Raw genomic sequence first — 16784 nt, 5'->3', positions numbered from 1 at the left:
ACTGTGCCACAAGACTGGTTTTGGATTAAAAATATCCAGCTGGATAAAGCAAACTCTTTCTTGCTATGTATTAATCACCCAATTATGTTACTTCTGCTGTAATTAATTCTGCATTAGTGGCACTCAGAACCTCAATAAACCAAAAAGGTGAGAATTTTGCCCATTCCACTCTGCTTTCTAGCTTCCTTCAGCTCAAATTTCTAGAATAAAAAAGGCTTATAATATTTTTCCTTCACTTGCAAAATTTACAACATGTCACTCAGATGAACATCTGTTTTGTTTTCCCTCTGGAGATAACACAAAGATACATGTAATCCTCATGAGCAATTCTTTCAGATTCTCTGATGCTATCTTTGACTATTTTTTACAGCTTGTTTCAGCAGAGTGTGCAGAAAGAGCTCTGTCAGGACTCACTGTACTTTTAGCCATTACCTGTTGCTTTTGCTCAATAGACAGAAAATGAGAAACTTTCTTATCTTGGTGTGATTTGCATAAACTTTTGAGATGACAAGGGGACATACCACATAATATTATTCATAAGTTTTTCTTCCCTCTGCAACAACATTATCTATGGTACTTACTCTTATTTATTCATCTCTTTTATATAACCTGGTCTGGTTATCTCCTCAGCTTGATGATGTGGGAACAGCAAGCCAAAGAAGCTTTCCTGCACTACTGAAAATAGAGTGTATAGTTGAAAGCTTTATGTGAAACATGGCAATAGCCTTTTCTCATTTCTCATTTTTCATTATTTTGACCTAAGTACATCTATCTTTATTAAATGCATCATGCCTTACTATCTGTAAGTGCAGAAGACATAAATCTCACACATACTGCTGTTTGTATATTCTGTAATGTAAATAGTGTTACTGCAAGATGCATCAATTCTACCATCTAGTAACTATTGTAACAACTAATTAAAAGAAGATACATGATCAAATTAGCTGTTATATTAACAGTGTCTTACTAGAGGAGTGAGCGAGGAAATAAGGATTCTGTATGAGAGAATGAAGGTGACAGAATAAGGATTTTTATATAACAGCGTATTGATTCCTGGTATTATCTCTTTAAATAAGAAATTTCTGCAGTGTCCACAGGAATGTTATTTATTCATCATTGAGAGAAATATTCTTCTCAGCTGCCTAAACAGAGGCCATGCAACACTATTTGTTCAGCTCTTCATCTCTGAAAGGTCATTTGGTATTTGTTAATTAACGGAAATGTCCTTGATATTGGCAACGAGATGAATGTGAGTGTAAATAGATGGTACTCAACATCCAGAGACCCTTACTTTTGTAAACTGTGTTTGGAAGAGATGCATAACTGTCAAAGGACCTGCCTGACCATGTATATTGATGGGATTGTGTAGATATGTTTCTGCTTGTTGCTGAGAAGTTAACGAGGCTCTCATGAGACTACAGTATAAAGAAAACCATTGATGCACCCGCACAAAAAAATCAAAGAATAGTCCAATAAAAATCACAACAAGGAGCAGCAGCTACCATTAGTAAAGTAACCAAAGGGAGCAATTATAAGCTTTGTTTCTGAACACAGAAACTGAAGGAAGACTGAAAAGAATAGTTTCCAGGGAATACAGGCATATTGATGTGGGTAGGAAGTATTTCCTGCCAGGATTTGGCACAAATTACTTTTCCCCATTCTGTAAGGATGAACTCTTTTGCTCTGTTTTATTACTCAGCACTGTGATATCGCTCTTCCCTAGTTTCCTCAGAAAGGGCTTAGAAGAACAAACCCTTTCTGTACTAGCTGTGTATACAGTCAGGTGAAGAAGCCATTAGCTCTTGGTATGATTTCTGTGTGGGCAGTTTTTGAGAGATGTTGCTGAATACAGTCTTATTCATGTTTTCATCTCCAGTTTTGGGGGACAGGAGGAGAGGGAGTGGAAGATGAGCAGCTATTCAGGCCATATACATCAGAACTGTTGTACATTTGATGACAGCAACTACAAGATTTCATATGCTCTCTAAGCCTACTTTATCTTACCTGCCAAATGCCATGATACAGCCAAGTAAACATATTAAAAGCATACTATCAGTTCATCAGTTTTTCAAAATTCTTGGTCATCTGGGTATTTAATGGAATTTATAATTTTTGATGTAACTCAAGCATGTATATTTGTCATCCTCTGAAAGCTCCAGTAGTTCAAAGAATATAAATGCCAAAAGAGATGAGGGAGAATTGATTTTTAATTTTATCTGAACATTTCTAGAATATACTTTTCAACATTTCCTTACCTTTAATAATACACTTATTCAAAAAACTGGAATCAAATGTAATGGCATGATGTTCTGTTTCTTTATTTTGTAGGCTAGCCAGATTGGCTTACCGTGTTCATTTTGTCAGAATTTATGTATTGGTTTATGGGGAAAAAAGTAGGGACTGAAGAAATAGATTCAACAAGTGTTCAAACAAGGTTTTCTGGTGCAGGTAGCAGTGTCTAGGAATTCCAGATACTGATCCCTTTTGTGCAATGGAATTGTAAGATATTAAGCTTGTTGTTTACCTACTAAACAATAATGAAAACTTTGCACATAATATGGAATTAAAGACAAACTCAAGGCCTTCATGAGTCCATATAGCTCCCAGGTGACAAGTGAAGCAGAAGATTGAAGTAAAACAAATAAATAAAAGGATTAAAACAAAGCCTGTACTTGTTTGTATGAGACAAAATTTCACCAAAAAAGTTCTTAAATATTTTATATTTTGCTATATATACATCTTTCAAGTGTATGCATTGACTAAGTGTAACTAGTACAAATATAGAAAAATTCTATGTAATAACTTAAAAATATAATTGGATTTCAAAAAATTTTTACTAAAACCAGGAAAAACACCTGCCATATTATTTTTAGGAATTGAGAGATTGGTAGAACAGGTATCAACAGCAAAGGGGAGTGCTTAGCAGCCAAGACGACCAGAATTTTAACAAAAGCAAAGTCATGGCAATATCTGGACAAACCCAAATATCAGAAGTATTTTTAAATTTCTGTGAAATTGTTCATTGGAAAATGCTTAATCACCAAAGACTTTAAAATGAAAAAACCGAGAGAAATTAATCCCTGTGAAACAATACTGCATGAAATTCTGTTAAGCCTATAAATAAATAAAAAAGTATCCAAACAATCACTTCTCTAGTTTTACGATGGTGCTTGAGAGATGCTTTCTTTGAAGTTTAGCATACTGTGGCTGCGTATTAAAAGCACCTTTCACTGCTCTTCACAGGGAAGCTATATAAAATGGGCAAGTAAGATTTTATAAAATATTTACAATGCAGTTCACATGAAAGCAGGGCGCTGAAAGACTATCTGGCGATAATCAAAAAGGTGCAGGGAAAGCATGTGTGAATACTGAAATTCAAAGGACCTAAACTGTCCTTTCCAGAAATTGTGTGTTGTCGCACTTTTCCTCTTGAGGAAACCGCCTTTGAAGCCAGAACAGTACTTTGGGCTTCAGGCTGAGGCCTGCACTAGATGCTGCTTGAGGACTGCTTGGGATGCTCTTGTTGGCACAGGCACCACGGCTGATCAAAGACAATTGTTTAAATGCCCATCAACATTTATAGATATCTCATTCTTAAAGTGTGCACAAAAATGATCCACAGCAAGAACATCAGAACATGGAAATTTGTTCTAGATTTCCCCCTAGGGAAGTGAACTACTCTGAACTCCAGGAGACTGTACTGAGAGGGAAAAATTTCTGAGAGTTTCTGTGGTTTTAGGCCACTAATATGTGGTGGAGGGTAAGGTTATTCTACATGGTGTCACGACTCAGATAACAAGATACTTTTCCTTTGTTATAAATGAGACATGCTTTTTCTCTGTTGTATTTGCTCTCTCCCTAATGCATTTTCTACTTTCTGTGTTGCTGTCAAAAATATTATAATGTAGTGTTGCAGGAGAATAGATTATTCACTCATCTGGGATATGGAAATACTGTTAATTTTAGAAAATGTGTTTAATAAAATTGCATCATTGGCAGATACCTTTTCATAATATTATACTGTGTTTATTAGACAGAGAAAATTTCTTTGCATTAGGTTCAAAGCCAGAAATTGATTTCCAAGGGACCCGGGTGCCTAGGTTGCTTAGATATTTTGAAAATCCCAATAGGCCTCTATTTGTAGTTTTTTGGCACCTAAATACCCTTGAAAATCTGGCTCAAGAGTTATTACAGTTACACAAAGGAATAATAACTTTTTTGTCATGCCAGAAGGATTTTACTGGCACTAAGCATCTTGATGTTACACTAGGGGAAATTATATATACATGTTTGAGAGCACTGAATTAATTATATCCTAATATAAGACGTTGTTTAGCATATGTAAAGAATCTGTTCTCAAATACATTATTCCTTGTAGGGCTTGAGATAAAGTGTTTTACCAGCCTAGGAAGGTTGTGAACAGGGAGATGGCCAGTATTCACTGGTTCGTTGGTAGTCTGGAAAACAGACATGGAGCAACTGAAACATATTTCTCAGCCTTAATTCCAGACGTATCACTATTAATTTTTTTTTCTTCCTTGCTGCTATTCTTTTGCTTAAGCTTCTTAAAGTCTGCTTGTCCATTTTCCAGTTCCTATGAAAATATCTTATATAATTTCAAAATAACCTTGAAATGATTTATTTTGACAATTTTGACGTTATGAATCAGAAAGAGGAATAGATATTTTGGCTTCTGGGTTATCCTTAAGCAAGGGAAGAAATAAATGGAGTCTAGTCAATGTACTGAACTATGTATGTATTTTCTTCATGGCCTCAGGAAGACCCCAGAGCTAAAAGCTCTGTATTAATTTTTGATGGTTGGTTTCTATTCTGATGAAAACTGTTTCTTTATATCTGTGGCAGGTAATACAGTTGAAGCAGTAAGAGCTATAGGGCTATGAAAACTTCAGTAGTACTTTTATAATTTTATTTTAAACTCATGACCATAATTGCAAGAAATAAGTTTTCACTCATTTTTTCTGTAACTCAGGTTGTATATCCATCTGTGATAAAATGACTGAAAGTAAAATTGATAGATCTGATTTAGGCAGGATTTTTCCACCTTGCTTCCCCTCCTGAACATGAGTGATGAGAATTGCAAGATATAACATTCTTGACACATTCTGAAGGACTGGTAAAATCCAAATTCTCTGCTACAGTAAAATTAAAAATCCAACTTGACATGGAAATGGGGATATTCACAACTGAAGTAGATTTGTGCTGAAATAGATGCACATGCTGTAAACCTGGTTCTTTGCCCTCACTTTGCTCTGATGGAAATTCAGGGTGATACCTAACTGGATCCAACACAATGTCCACAACAAATTTTAGTGTAGTTCTCTGATGACCAATACCCCATCCTCTAGGAGAATATGGTGCATAGCATCCATAATCTCCTCTGTAGTTGTTTGGAGATCAATGGGTGCTTAAAACCAGGAAGATAGTTACCTTCTCTCTGCTGTACCTGCCACAGAGAGCACTATATTCCAGGGCAAATAGAAGGCAATATTGGCAATGCACACCAGGGGTGTATTTAAACACATCTCTAATGCTTTGTCTTTCATTGCCATGGTATCAAAACAGCAAAGGATTTATTTTATTGTAAATTTAATTTCTAAAGCTTGTTTTTTGTTTGCTTTCTTAAAAAAAACCCCAACAAACTCTCCTTTTTAAATAAAATTAATTAGATAGAAGAAGCAAGTGTACAGAATATTCTACAATGTATTTATATACTGTTATTTAGTTGTGTTCTAAGACACAGTTCCTAGTAATAATAGGAAGATTTATTTTTTTTTTAAATAAATTGAAAATTAATATACCCTGCGATTTGGAAAAGTGAGATTTGGAAAAGATGGAACTGCGCCATTGAACCAGCTGAAGTCATGGTTGATATTTTGAGATAACTTTGCAATGATCAATATTATTTGGGTAAAGTCTTTATGGGTAATGGCTGTTTTAAAGGATGAAAGCATATTTGCACCTGTCTGGAGTAGTTCTGTGCATTTAGCCCCAGCTGTTAGAGAGCAAGTGATGTTTCTGCTTGTGTAGCACCTGTTTTTGATTTCAGAGGGAAAAAAGAAGAAAATTACTTCAATGGGTGGTGACATTAAATACAGCTGCTGCCTGGCAGAAAGCATGTTATCTGCCTTTTACCCAAGTGAAAACACTTCTGCCTTGCATCATGGATAGGATCAGAGCTCCAGCTGTATTCTCCCAGAGGAAGAGACAGAAAGGGATGCGTTCCCCAAACCTTTCCTGCAGTTATGAAATAAAGTTCAATAAGTTAGTCATTTTTATTATGCAGAGGAAGATGGGAATGACCAGAAGGATGTTTTTGATGGATCTGGCAAGAAGAAAAGGTTTCAGAGTAGAAAGTGAGCTAAGGTAGGAAAATGTTTATATGTGTAGAAACGAAATGTAGTAATGCTACTAGAAGCATTCTAATTTAATAAATGCAGTCATACAAATAGACGGTAGTTGAAGTTTTTGCTTATGCATTTAGTGGATATACTTTGCTCTTCCTGCTATAAAGGTGCTTCAGGATTTCAGTGGGTGTTCCTCAAGCATGGTTCATTTCTATTGTCTTGTGCACAGAAAGCAGGCAGAACACAAACATTAGCAAAATTTCTATTCTTTTAACCTCTAAAATGTATGGTTCTCATTTATCTGAAGTCTGTCAATTTTAATTTGTCTGCATTTTTCAATTTACTGCTTCTCACATGGAAAATAAAAAATGTTATGTGTGAACTTGCAAATGTTTTCCACAGGATATGTTTCTGTGCTTTTGTATAGTCTCACTGGAATCAATGAATCATGTCTTTAGCTGATCTAAATCAGCCATTGTTTATTTCGCCCTTGAAGTCAGGTTAAGTTTAGATTAAACTTAACGGCCAATTTCTGAAATGAAAAAAATCAAATATGCAAGAATGGAAAATACGATGGATTGAGGGGGGCATTTCTCTAGAACATCTCTGGTATCCCAATATTTAATCTTCCTGTGAGTAATACACTGATGTGAGCCTCAAGGTTACTGGCTGACACGTTAGTAGAATCTAGAAGAGCACTGAAGGAAAAAACTAGGAATAAAACACCACAGATATGGCATTTCAGGGTGAAAATATACTGCAACTGCAGATTTGTCTGGTGGTGTTTCAATAAGAAGACTCATTTTGAAGGAAGCCTTCCTCCAAGTAATGCTTTTCATGAGTGCTGGTTATGTCATTATGCGGTTTTCCGAAAGCTTCATCATTTTGTATGTTCTCTGAAATGCTGGAAGAAAACCAAGTATTGATCATTTCTCTGCATCTGTATGCAGATAGTATACAACTGGGTCCTCCCTATAAAAGCTCATTTCCACAGATTTTTCAATCCCATCAGCTTTGAAAGCCTGAGGAAGAAGGAAGGATGAAATAATTTGTAAAGCAAGATTCTAGCAGGTATTGAACAGAAGTGGGCAATTAGTGTCTGATACAAAACTAATTGAAATCTTAGGGAAAAAGAGTGAACTGGGCTGTTCTGAATCCTACATTAACAATCCATTGAGGACTGAGTAGAGGCTTTATCTGGGCTGCTTCTACACACAGGTATTTATTGCCAGTATCTCAGCCTTTCTGTAAATTGTATGCAAGGCAGGTGTTATGTTTCATTTCAGCTTAGCTGCTACTGGATAAAACAGAACTATTTAACTGTTGATTTTTGTTTTTGAAAATTCCAGGGGAAATGCTAAATTTGTTATGTTCTGTGCCAAGAAAAAAACACAGCTGTACAGGTAACAGAGGAAACTGGTGCACAGCATCTAAACTGCTGCTGTGAGCATAGTGATGGCAAAGTTCCCAGATCTGCAGCTTGATACAAATATACTGCATATGAATATTTTATATAAAGTGACATAAACCACAGGAAGAAGAAGTTATATGTCTCTAACTGATTTCCGCCCCCCCTCACCTCCCCTCAAGTAAAGATGTGACAGCATTATTGAAGTACAACCTAGCAGGGTTAAGTAATGCTAAAACCAATAGTATTTCATGGAGATTCACCTAACCTAGATTTGTAATCTTTTAGATTAAAATAAATTGGGATTCTTTTTTTTTTTTTTAATGGACTCTGCTCTATAAGTTCCACAATGTGGGAGAAAAATATTGTGCTATACAATGACACTTTTCATATTTCTGAAGTATAGTACATTCAATACCTTTCCAAATATACAGGGTGTTTCAAAAAGATAGACCCAAATTGTAATTGCAGTTACACAGCAATTTGGTCCATCTTTTTGTAGTGGCGAGTTATGTGATAACAGTTTTCTATGGGGTGGCTGAAGTATCTGTCATTGCGATTTAATGAAATCAGTGATTATTTGTATGAGTTAGGCCAAGGGGTTTTGTTCATCTCCTAGAAAGTAGTTTGCTTTGAAAAGTTGTGCAGTCTGCCTTTAATGGTTAGCACACATCATTTTTGAAGTTCATACTAACCAGCTGTCTCTACGAGTGGTGCCCTGTCTGCCTGGACATGTTGGTGGCTTAACTTCTCCAGGTGTTACAGAAGGACTGCAAAGCAATCTGTCAGGTCTGTGCAAAATTTACTGTATATGCACAAGGCTGTCAGCAGCATGAGCTAGCAGGAGGCTACAGAGGTTTGCAAATGTCAGCAGCTGCCATCAAGACAATTTATGTTCCAATTCTAGGCTTATTTCTAGAAAAATTAAGTCAAATAATGACACTGTCTCTGCCTTTTCCCCAAGAAGTTGAGGAATCTGTTGACTGATATCAGTTAATTTTGGCAAATATTTCAGAGATACTTAGGCTCTGCAGGTTTCATGAAAATGAAGAGTTTCCTCCTTTATCTGTTGTTGTCCTTGTGGGTGAAAGCACCCTCCTGCAGTGTGTGCGAAGGGGGAATGCTAGGAATCACTCAAAACTTCCTACCAAGTTAGTAGTTTCCTGAACTTGCTGAGGAATGAGGTAAGGTGAGGTAGAAATGTAGAGACCATCTTAAGTTTGTATGTAATTCCTTCTTGAAATGTAATTTTGTCCTTGTCCATTATTTTTCCATGGAAGGTGCAGAACTGTGCCTTTTTAATCATGAACTATCGTGGGATTCTTTCCAATGTTATTCTAGTATATCAACCCCAATTTAGTGTAATGACCTTTGTGCTACTGTATTTTTAAACAATGTGCACTGTATAATCTATTGAACAATTACTCAATCTGAAAATTTTATGTTCAGTAAACTAAGATACCAATTTTGTAAGAGACTGGACTCTTATTAGCAAGGAAATGGTCTTTATATGGAGTACATAATTCGTAAGATTTAAGTCATGAACATTTGACAATGCCATATGTAAAGAGCTTAATGTAAATACAGAAAAGTTAAATTTACAAAAAGATGCTGCTAGCTGTGAAGTTTAAAGAATTATTGTTAACCGACTTTTGAATACTGTAAAGCTTTCATTAATTGATCAGGAAAATTGGGAAGGGGCTGTCGAGTATCCTAAAGCAACCTTTTCATTATGGTACTTCTTGTGCAAGCCAAATATTTTCAGTTGTAAAAAAATGTGTAATAGGAAATACTGAAAGAGAGAGAGAAAATGCTGCACTTAGAGGAGCTGTCAGGCTGAAGTCTTAAAGCAGATTCAATGACAGGAATAGATATATTGTGATATGAAAACGCAACTGCTTCCCACATCCTAACGTACAGTATATATGACAATTTTCAGGAAGTGCATGGTAAGTAAATATAGAAATAGCAGCTCTGTACCTGTGTACAGTTGGGTTCAGGAAAATAAGAAAACTTCTTTGTGTGTACTTCTTGACAGTGACTCCGTCACTCATATTGTGGCTGAGAACAACTCTTACTTGGAGGTGCTGGACTGGCTGAGAGGACAGGCTGTGGGTGACAGCTCCAGGTTTGAACTGCTGGATATCTCCTGGTTCACAGCCTGCATGGAAGCGGGAAGACCAGTTGATTCAGAAATGAAGTATCGTCTCATGGTAAGACAGATCCTTCAGTGTAAATACAGTGACATTCAAAATGAATAACTATGTGGGTGGGTTTTTTTTTAAAATCTAAAAAATTATATACTTGTGATATAATATTTTGAATTTAAAAACTTTTTTCACTAAAGTTCACAAGAGTAGTTGACACAGTTTTAAAAATTCTAAGATACTATGTCATCACGTGTTACAAACTGGTAATATACATCGTTTCTGAAAGGAGAAAAAAAAAAGGATGCTATTAAAGGGGAAATATCCATCAGCGAAGCATTTACAGTTGTTGTGGTACTTGTGGCATTTCCACAAATACTTCAACATCATGGTAAAGTTCCCACTGAGAGCAGAGTGTTTTAATGGGCTCCTGATGGGACAATTTGCCTCTTCAAAACAGTACAAAAAATATTAAAACATTTGCCTTCGGAAGTGATTGGCTAACTGCTGGGCCCTTGAAGGACCTGTGAAACGAAGGCTGTTGCAGTCTGTTAAATGCAACCACCAAGTACAGCCGTGCTAAGAAAAAAAAGGTTTTATTATATTGTATTATCTCTCAATGGGAGCTGTGAGAGGTTATTGTGAATGGCAGGCTGATTATTTGGTGAATGGTGTTTGACCTCAAAGCAATGGATGATAATATATTTTCCTCTGATCTGTATTTGACAAAATTATGTGCTAATTTATCAAGTTGGAGCGTGGTGTGAAGCGGTGCTATTCAACATGCCCAGTACAGACTGTAGATGATGAGGGTGTGGTAGGGATGCCTGGATGTGCTGTGCCCAGTGCAAAGACAGCCCATGCTGCTGTACCCATGAAACAGACCCTGCGATGTGGCAGGACAAACCCATTCCCTTGTTCTGCACATGCTTGAGCCTCACGGTGGTGGATTTAATGTGCACTGGCGCGTCAAGAGAATTACAATTCTGAGCTAAAGTGCTCTGAAGAGAAGGGAGGGATTGCTGCTGATTTCTGAGAGTCTAGGTTATGCTCTGTGTGAACTGTGTGAAACAGTAACTGGGAAACCCATCAACACTGGGACCACAGCAGGATCTGCAGTGTGTATCTTCCTGAGAGGCAGAGGCTGCCTGATTATTTAACAACAATATTGCACTGTTTGCTGCTTCTTCATCATGATGTTTAGGTTATGAAGGATGATTCATAAATACCACCCTTTCCCAAGAAAATCTGTAGCTCCTGATTAATTTTTTCAGTCATCTTTTATTGCCAGAAACTGTTTTCCAGGATTTTACATATAAGAATTACTGTTTAATAACACTTTGGGGACGAGGAGTGAATACACCAGATGGAGCTGTCGCTCTCAGACTCAGCATAATTCCATGACAGAATATGTGTTTATATTTGCAGTCCTTCCAATTAAGTATTTTTGCAGCATATTTATAATATTTTCAGTTAATCTGCTGGAGGGAGAATAGACCAAAGAAAATGCAAAACAGGAAAAAACCTGTAAACCTTGTAACGACTGCATTATGTAGGCAAACAGGTCATAAAAATATAAAAACTGGGAATGCAAAGTTGTTCTCTAAACAAGAAATAAACCCAAAACGTGGGTAAAATCCTGTGAAGTTTACCAAGAGTTTCACATCAGGACTAAAAGTAAATCATGTTACCCTTTATATACATTCTCAATTTCAACAGTGCTTGAAGACCTATAGATTCAGATCTCAGAAAGTATCTTTTCATAGATTTTTTTTTTTTTTTAATTTCAAGGGCAAGAAATGCCTTTGTCTTTCTCCAAAATGTCTCCAATGATGCTGAAGCTTACTACTTTTTTTGTTATTTAATCACTGAGAAGACTACTGCAAGTTGAACTGCCCTAGTTTTCTTTTATATAAAAAAGTCCTTTTGGAATACTGCTGAAGCAGAAACTTCTGAAAAATGATAGCAGCAATGCCAGGAGATAATTATTATACTTGATATTGGCTCTGCAAGTCAGAGCATCTGTTTCTATTGAAACATAACGTTTTCATGCTACTAAATGTAGAATGCAATAAGCAAGTGACTGTTGTACTGTTAACTTTAATGCTTATAGTTAAGAACAGTCTTAATTACATAATGGCTCTAAAGTAACAAATATATTTTTTAAAGCAAACAAGGAAGGAAGAGAAAGGATTCTAGAAGTACGGCAAATTTACAAATAATTTTATTGTTGCAGTGTGACCGTGATTTTTTTTTTCTGCCTTGAGAAATAAGGAAGGATTGAAGCAAAGGTTAGTTTTCTTTTTAAGTACTAGACCAAACTCATACATAATGTAATTTAATTGGAGTTTCACTGAAGACAAATTTGATCCATTATATCAGTCTTGTAAAATGTGAAGTGAAAGTGAATTAACAAATCTTGAACTCAGGCTACATCATGAAGGCTTTGAGGTAAAAGGAATTAATTGCAGTGGGGGAATGTTGTGCGTGAAATCTCATCTACATGTAGGTTAGTGGTAGAATTCCCATTATTATCAACAGCAGTAAGATTTCATCTTTCAGATCTTACAGTAGCCTATTTGGAAGGTTGTTCTTCATTCATGATGCTCATTTTAATGCATTACTAAAAAGAAAGGTCCTTGTCCATGCAAAACAAGGGGAATAAAGTCAGAGTTACAGATCATTAGCTAACGTATTAATTACCACTGTCACCAAAGTACATCTTTCTGTGGTTGCAAATGATCCGAGAGATGCTCCAATGTTAGTGATTTATAGAGTATGAAAGGTTGGGTGACCAGATCTAACGTGGTCTGAATTGTTATTGATTCGTTTGGTAACAGTTGACTTTTATAGTTAATAGCCACCATTTAATTTATTAGGCTATGGAAGTGTGGCAGCTAAACATCCGCTTTAAAGTGAAATCCAAATATTTCTATGGCAAAGGAATGCTTTCTTTCAGAGACACCTTTCCCACCACAAGCAGATGGATATTCTGGACAATGGCAGTACATGGACATTAATATGTATGTAAGGGCATCCCCACATGCTAGAAAGTAGTGCTGTTTCCTGAGTAATGGCAAAGAAAGAGGCAGAGGGGAAGACTTCAGAGGGATGAAAATAAAGGAAGAAAACCATAAGTGGGTTGATATCCTCAGCAGCCTTAGGAACTCTGCTGTGTCTGCATCTCTTCTGATTTTTCCTCAGTCAGAACCCAAAAGTTGTTAGTTAGTTAGTTAGGTTTGTTGGTGGGTTGTTTCTTTTTTTTAGGAAAAGGGATTTATTTCCTTGAACAAAAGATTTTCCCCCATATTAGGGAAAGGAAGTGTTGCATCTTTTGATCCCTTGCCGTATTATGTGACAGGCAACTCATATTTAACATTTTCCAGAGTGTCTCACTCTGTTGCCTCATGAAAGAGAGAGACTCTAACTAATGGAAGAAATCCTTCATACTGACAAGTCAGAGTTTCCTAGAAAATAAAATGAAACTTATAAACTGGATGCCTTCTCTTCATAAAATGCTGGATATCAGCAGAATTCATTATTTGATCAATGCCGTCTGGACTTTACAAAGCTGTTGGCTGTTGAACAATGTGGCCTGATGCAGTTTCTAGAATCCACACACCTTATTTTCTGCTGCTCCATTTTTTTATCTCTCTCTGTTATTTCCCTATGTCATTACACTTCTTTGTTTGTATAATAAAAAAATAGTTTGACAAAGACAGAAGTAATCCCCTATAAGATCAGTTCTGCAGCTAAGCCTCTCTGCTGTACAAACTGATGCTAGTGGTACAGGCTGATTTTACTGTGGAAAATGTCATGGTGAAGAAGTGGCAGTGACATTCATTGTTACTTCAGCCTGGATGTGAGTTACGAACTCTGGTTAGCTCCAGCAATGAAGTGGCCTACACATCTGGAAATTTTTTCAGTCGTTGCCCCTGTGCAGTGTACCATAATTTCATTTTAATGTAGTGGAGTTTTCTGCAAAAAAAGGAATTGTAATGCTTACATTTTTCTCATCTCCATAGTTGTTTCTCCCCAGCACTACAAGTTATTTTGAGGTAGTGTGGGTTTCCAGGATTGCTTGTTCTACACTGTAATTGCTACTGGATGAATCTTTAGGTTTGTCCCATAATCTGTACAAATGACTATATCCCATCTGTTCTTCCCACCAAAAAGCAATATCAACCTTGTTCTGATGTTCTGCTGATGATAGATAATCTCTGTAGTTCTCATGCAGGCACCATTATATTCCCTAAAAATCAGGCTGTAGTAATTACTGTTTGCTAGACATTTTTGCTGTTGATTTCTAGCCGAAGTTTCTTCTGTTATATATAATCAAGTCCTGTTAATGAAAAACAAAACTATTGCTGATTAAAAAAAAAGTCAAATATCTTTGCTAACACAGGAATAGGATGTTTATGTGCCAGTCTATCACTCTCTTAAAGACATAGGGTTTCTGCATTAATTTTGCTCTCATCCACAGTGCCAGGTAATGCTACAATGTAGAGCTCTTGTTCTTTGTGTATCTATGTCCTAATGAAGATAATAGCTTATTGTATATTCTCTTCAGTAACATTGTTTGTTCAGTCTTTGCAGCTGAGGCTATAATTTCAAGCAGTATATTAGCTGTAATCAATCATAGTTTATATGATTTAAAATCAATTTTAAAGTATAATTCATGAATGTGTGCAAAAGTGGATGAGTTGTGCTCTTGATCCTGGCTGAAACCCATTTCAGTTATTCCCAAGAGTGGTCTTACACATAAAATAGCTTCCTTCCTTTCAGTGTATACTATGAAAACTGCCATATAATTCACTGCTCCTTCAACTGTGCAAGCAAATGCCTTTTATGTGCGTGTGTGAATACTATTATTTAACTACTCTGTATCAAATACAAAGGCAATTTAGCATGAAATTATATGCGGGGGGTGAGTGTGTGAAGGGCATAGGTTTGCCCAGCAGAGATGCTGCCTTTATGTCTGCACGTCTCTGGATACAGGGGAGAAAGGGCTCATTGTTCCATTTTTGGGGTGAAAATTTCCTCTGTGTATCTTTGTAATATTTTGTTGTTGTTTTTGTTGAAACATTTCCCTGTGGCTTTTGGATAGTGCAATGCAATATGTTTTTCATAGATCTACCAAATGTTTTCAGACAAAATGAAAAACAGCAAAAAGCATATGGAAATGCTGAGAACACTTTGGGTGTTTCCAAAATATTTCAGATTTGGGCACTTTTAATGAAAGCAAAAGAATTAAAGGACTGAGCACATAAAGCAGCAGAAAAGATGGTGCTAGATTGTCTTTTTCCAGTTGCTCAGGACACTCGCATGTTGAGGACTCATGCTTGGGATGCTTTTTTTGCCAATGGGAATGTGACTTGGGGTATCCTACCTTTCAGGAGGATTCTCTTCCCACTCTACTCGGGTGGGTTGCCCACAGACTTTTTTGTTCATCTTGGTCGATCTTGCATGGAGCAAAATTAGGCAAAAAGTGAATGAGCATGTAGATAGCCTTGTGCTTGGGAAACTCCCATTTAACATTTGGCACCCGGCTCCTTTTCCTTGCTCCAGTGAACACCTAAAAATGATGTCAGGGTTGAATCAGCATGTATGGAAGGGACTGAATGAGAAACCACATCATAAAGTGAACACTGGCTGTTGGATGAAAGAGTGGAGATGACTCTTCTGTGGCGGTTTGTAAAGGTTTCCTTTCCTTTATAGTGACCCAAAAATAGGACATCTAGCTTAAAGAATTAAATCCAAACAAAAAAAGTTTTCTTTCCTTTTACCTGGAAGAGGCAGGGAAAAGTTTATTTTTAAAGTTATGCAAAGATTTTTCCTTCACCACTGAATTTAGGTACAGATCGAAAAAGTCAGTTATTTGAGCATCTCTGGTTTTTTTTCACATTGGTCTAACATCCTTGATCTTATTGAATCACCTAGTGTTTTCTGGGGAAACTCTGTTCTTTCAAGCCAATCTGCCCTGAAAGCTTTGTAGGTTTTCAATCTTACTGCAATAAAAGGAGTAGAAGAGAGACTTGCTGTGTAGAGAGACTTTTTTTTTTTCTTTAATGACAGTGCCATTGGAAACTCTGTGCAAGACCCTACTGAAGAAAATGAAAAATCCCAGTAAACAACAGATAAACTGGTATTGTCAGTGCAACCAGTGTGAAGTTAAATGTTTTCCCTAGGAAGATGGTAGGGGCATTATTATTCTCTTATTTTTGAATGTACATAGTTGGGGCTCATGAATGTATTTTAAGCTATTTGACAGGTGTGTCACAAAACCTTATCCCCCCCCCCCTTTTTTTTTTTTAGGAACAAGATCAGTCTCCTCCTTTGAATACACCTGAATCAGAAGTGCCATCTTTTATTGCAAGCAAAGTATCTCAGTATTCGTGTCAAAGGAAGACAACTTTAAATAACTACAACAAGAAATTCACGGTAATACTGTATCCATGAAATAAAAACTAATACGAGTAAAATAATTAATACACTACTTGATTCATTATTTTCAATGACATCATCAACAAATTCATGAGTTAATTAGGCAACACAATGATAACAATTTAATAAAGTTACGAATCTGGAATATTAAAATTAAAATGGAGTGCAAGCTTAATTGCATCCTTTAAGTATTGCTGAAAGCTTAACACGATGGATCTTTAAATACACTAATAGCTTGTAAACACATGAATTTTTAAAACAAATGATAGAATAACATTCTGAAAATATCTTTTAGGCTTTCATCACAGACTTAATTGACAAGTTGAAAGTAACGATAAGCAAGTCTGGTTTAGGTCAGTCCAAGGTACTTCACAATTGCTTTGCTGCCTTCTCGTTTGCCCAGGTGTTCGATTCTTCAAA

The 16784-nt window shown here is 36.4% G+C and overlaps 1 protein-coding gene across 1 annotated transcript in view; it reads left to right on the top strand.

Moving 5' to 3' along the window:
• Positions 1-6181: 6181 nt before the first annotated feature.
• The window catches only part of DNTT (DNA nucleotidylexotransferase), a 93316-nt gene continuing 82713 nt past the window's right edge, over positions 6182-16784 (top strand). The window contains exons 1-3 of the mRNA XM_065639332.1: positions 6182-6384; positions 9812-9986; positions 16236-16361. Coding sequence (XP_065495404.1) covers positions 6182-6384; positions 9812-9986; positions 16236-16361 — 504 coding nt within the window. The remainder of the gene's footprint in view (positions 6385-9811; positions 9987-16235; positions 16362-16784) is intronic.

Source organism: Caloenas nicobarica, chromosome 7 (genome assembly GCF_036013445.1).
Source record: "Caloenas nicobarica isolate bCalNic1 chromosome 7, bCalNic1.hap1, whole genome shotgun sequence".
Taxonomy (NCBI): Eukaryota; Metazoa; Chordata; class Aves; order Columbiformes; family Columbidae; genus Caloenas; species Caloenas nicobarica.
This window is presented reverse-complemented; position numbering and strand designations above follow the sequence as displayed.